Consider the following 4,630-nt stretch of genomic DNA (forward strand, 5'->3'; position numbering starts at 1 on the left):
CCTCGCGGCCTCCCGCCGCCTCCCCTCGCTGCGGCGCCTCCTCCAGCTCGTCCTCTCCCGCCCCTGCCCCTGCGCCGACGACTCCATCTTCGCCTGCCCCGACCTCCTCCCGACCTTCCGCAAGGCCATCCTCGCCTTCGCCACCTCCGGCGACATCCCCGCGGCGTCTGAGGCCCTCGCGTCCCTCCGCCGCGCCGCGGACTCGCCCCTCCCCGCCGAGTTCTACAACATCATCCTCCACGCCCTGGCCCGTCTCCACCGCCACAACGACGCCATCCGCTTCTACGGCGAGATGACCAGCGTCCACCGCGTCGTCCCGGATGCCTACACCTTCAACATACTCATCAACAGCTCCTGCCGTGTCGAAGGCGTCGATTCCGCCATGCGGTGGTTTGAGGAGATGCGGCACCGGAGCTGTGCGCCGACTGGTGTGAGCTTCAATACTCTTATGCGCGGGTTCTTCAGAGAGGGCAGGTACAAGGAAGGCCTTAAGGTTGCTCACGAGATGCTGCAGCTTGGGTCCGGGCTGTCGGTTGCTTCCATGCAGATTTTGATCGGTGGGCTGTGCCGTGGAGGCGAGGCTTTGAAGGCAGCAGAGGTGTTTCAGGAGTTTTTGGTGGATGCAGTGGTGCCGGAAGGGTTTGATTGCTTGGATCTTGTTGAATCTCTGTGCCATGTTGGGAGGGTAGACAAAGCAGTGGAAGTGGTGGAGTTGGTATTGGAGAGGAACATGGCATCCTGCTTGAGTGTCCCTGCTGGCGTAACGGTTCTGGATTGCTTGATGAAGGCGGGGAAGCTGGATGATGTGTGCCGGTTGATGGGAAGGATGGTTGGGGAGGGGATTGTACCAGATACCATTTCTTGTAACTTTATCTTCGAGGCACTTTGTGAAGCTGGGCGGACTTCTAATGCAAACAAGCTGAGGATTCTGGCTAAGGAGAAAGGTTTTCAGGCTGATGGTGTGACTTATAGCATGCTGGTGCAGGGGTTTGGTAGACAGGGAAGGGTGAAGGAAGGCGAGGCTGTGTTGGATGAAATGCTTGATTTAGGGTTTATACCTAACATTGTGGCTTACAATAGGCTTCTTGATAGCTTACACGTGCGGAGATCTTTGCAATAACAAGTGAACTCCTGTAGACATGTGTATGCTCCAAACATCTTTTGGCCACATGGAAGCATGAAACTGCAAGATGTCAGAGAGTTGGTGCTTAGAATTCATGTGCAGAGTCTTTTCGAGGAACATAAAACAAAACAAGGGATAGTCGGATAGATGTCAGTTGAGACGAGCAGTGGTCATAATTGCACTGACAGAAGTTGCGAAATTCCAGTGATTCAAATGAGGTATTGTTTTGATTATGCCCTTTAGTTCGATCACTAGTCTTGATTTTGTTGTCTGCACACATTGTTGCTTCTTAGTTAAAGTACCATTAGTCATTATCTTGGACTCATGGTATCTGTAAACAGTTATGTGATTCACTGATTTGTTCGTTCTCCTATGGGGTCTATATTTACTTTGTTCGTCAAGGATGCAATCGGCCAACCCGCCAAGCCTGCATATAGCTATACCGTTTTTTGGAACGGATATATAACTATACTTAAAGTCAACTTAGTGCAATTCCCCATTTGAAATTAGCATAAGGTTAGCTTTAGGTATACTTAAATGTGGGCTTTGCGGGTTGCCTTCTTGCATTCGTAATTATCACTTGCTTGGACTCCTAGTAAGCAAGATACTAAAAGGTTTGGGTCTTCTTGGGTGTTTCTCCTCTCGATTCTGGTAAATTATCAATTGATGTCCTAGTTAAGGAATAGCTAGCCTCACACATACTTGCAATAGTTCTGGATCTGACAAGTCACAACCTCCATCAGCAGGAACCCATGTTTTCTCGTATTGATTTAATCAGTATCTTTTTTCTTATTTATAACTTTGGTTGGTTGCAATGTTGTATCAGTGCTGCCCATTGGCCAGTCGACACTTCAAATGTAACCATACTTGTTCATTTGTCTGACGTATTGTGCTGTTTGAACTGTACAGTGTTCGAGTGCATGTTTTGCTCATTTCTTTAGACTCTAATTAATTCATCTTTGTTTACCAGGTTTGAAGGCCTCCCTGTTTGAACTGTACATGATCATGTTTTTGTATAGCATTTTCCTAATATCTCTCAGACCAAGTGGTACTAAGATCTTGTTGATAGAAAATGCCTTGTGCCATCTGGTGATTTGACATCTGTACAGTTAGCGGGGCTGAATGATTTTGCAGGGGAGCTACCTTAACATTCTCGTCCCTTATGTCTGGTGTCCAGATATTGTAGCCTTCCGGTATCAACTAATTGGAGAGTTATGATATTTGGACATTAGACAGGAAAGGTAACCATAAGGCAGAGATGAATAGTCTCGTTAAGAATTAACTCCCCAGGCTGCATGAGTTGGAGCGTTATAATACCTGGAGATTGTAGACATAGGGAAGACGTATGGCATCTTCCAAAGGTCACATATCCCTTGGCTTCTAGCATTCAATCGATCGCGAAACTTATAGGATGAGACACTATACAAGAAGATAATTTCCAGGCCTGTAAAGCATACTGGAAGATGCTCTTCTCAGCATGTTACAGAAGCTGATGGGTTGTTTCCCTTTCAAACATAACCAAGATTGGGCGATTGGCAAGTCTGGTAAGGTTAGTGATCCTGTTTAAGAACTCCGAGGAATAGCTGGGAAGTCAAGGGAGCTGATATTGCATGCAAATAAATCACTGCTTCTGCTTTCTTGTTTCCCCATCTATTACCTCTGTTCCGAAATATAAGTCGCTGGGGGAGTTCAGTTTACACTCCCCCAACCACACATATTTAGGTACGGAGGGAGTACTTCAATATATTTTATGGATCTTGACCAACAGGAAAATTTGTTGTTGCCGATTATCGAAGATCAATACTACATCACACTACCATGAAGCAATTTGTTTTTAATGCTATTGCCCTTTTAGTCACACTATCTATGAATCATTTCAAGTGACAGTACCCACACTTTCCCAACATGTGGGTTGGGTTCTGTAATGACAGCATCCACATTTTTGTCATTGTATTTTCTCTCCAGATTGGCTGTTTAGAACATGTGTCCACATTTTTGTCATTGTATTTTTGTCATCCACATTTCTTAGTTAGCTATTTTTCTCCTTTTTGTCCTTTGTTCTGTGGGCACAAGCGCTTGCCAATGATGCCTGAATTGCTGCTCTAGGAGGCTAGGAGCAATGCTCTTAAGTCATGGATATGGAATTGGTAGCTTATTGCCTTCAACATATACTACTCCCTCCGTTCTTAAATACAAGTCCTTTTAGAGATTTCAATATAGACTAAATACGGAGCAAAATGAGTGAATCTACACACTAAAATAGGCCTATATACATCCGTACGTAGTTCGTATTAAAATCTCTAGAAAGATTTGTATTTAGACACGAAGGGAGTTTTAGAAACGGAGGGAGTAGCAACTGTTGAGTATATGATTATTAGGAAGTATAGGATAGACTAGGATTTAGTCCTGCCTTGTCTTGTACTTCAAGTTGATCATTATTGTACTCCTATATATATGCCCATGAGGCTGAAGCAATACAATCAACTATTCCACCAAATCCCTCTTTCCCTTCTAACATGGTACTCCCTCTGTAAACTAATATAAGAGTGTTTAGATAACTAAAGTAGTGATCTAAACGCTCTTATATTAGTTTACGGAGGGAGTATTAGCCTAACCGATCCAAACCCTAGCCGCTGCCGCTTCCGCACCCGCGCGCCGCCCCTGGGGCGGTCAGCCTCCATGACAGCCGCCGTGGGCCGCGCTGCCCGTACCTAGGGTTCATCCGCCAGTCATGTTGACTGGCTGCCCTAGAGTCTTTTTCCCAAGCCCTTGCTTCGGGTTTTTTCTCTCTCCCGCCGGTCATCTTGATCGGTGTTTTCTTGTTGGTTTTCTGATCTATGCTTGGTCGGTTTGCGTTGGTCGTCGACCCCCGTGCCTCTACTCTGACATCGGCGTCGACTACACCGGCTTCTTTGTCAACAACCGCACGGCTTGGCTGGACGCCACGCCCAAGGGACGCCTTCGTGCGTCGCTGTCGGCCGCTCGTATGTGCGGTCTCCATTGCCGGTCGGTCTTCTCATCATCGCCGGGGACATCACCGACAACGTCGCCATTGACTCCGATCTACGCGTCGTCCCTGCCATGGTGCGTACAGCGCCGCTGTCGGTCTGATCAACCGAGCACGCACCTGTCTTCGCCAAGCACGTCCCCGAGCACACGCCTACCGTCGGTCAAGCCACCGGTGGCCATCGCGTTGTCCCTTCGGACCGCTGCGTCGCCGCCCCGAGGTCTTCCCGCCGGCTGGCCCGACCCGCGCACCGCTCCCACCGACGCCCCTTCGGGTTGTCGCGTCACGGCCCGCGTTCCATGCCGCCGCCCCAAGATCCTCCCACCTGCTACCCCCGTAGCCATCGCTGCCTTTGCGTTGCCCCTTAGGGTTGTCGCGCCGCAGCACGCGGTCTACGCCGCCTCCCGTCGGGCCGTTGCCCCCGATCAGTGGTTCTCCTCGCAGATACCCCGACCTGCGAGCCGCCGCTACACCGTCTCCTCAGGTTGTAGTGCCACGGA

The 4,630-nt window shown here is 48.8% G+C and overlaps 1 protein-coding gene across 1 annotated transcript in view; it reads left to right on the forward strand.

Moving 5' to 3' along the window:
* The window catches only part of LOC119279847 (pentatricopeptide repeat-containing protein At2g36240-like), a 3,966-nt gene extending 642 nt beyond the window's left edge, over positions 1 to 3,324 (forward strand). The window contains exons 2-3 of the mRNA XM_037560940.1: positions 1 to 1,341; positions 2,094 to 3,324. Coding sequence (XP_037416837.1) covers positions 1 to 1,120 — 1,120 coding nt within the window. The 3' untranslated portion in view covers positions 1,121 to 1,341; positions 2,094 to 3,324. The remainder of the gene's footprint in view (positions 1,342 to 2,093) is intronic.
* Positions 3,325 to 4,630: the final 1,306 nt, after the last annotated feature.

Source organism: Triticum dicoccoides, chromosome 3B (genome assembly GCF_002162155.2).
Source record: "Triticum dicoccoides isolate Atlit2015 ecotype Zavitan chromosome 3B, WEW_v2.0, whole genome shotgun sequence".
NCBI lineage: Eukaryota > Viridiplantae > Streptophyta > Magnoliopsida > Poales > Poaceae > Triticum > Triticum dicoccoides.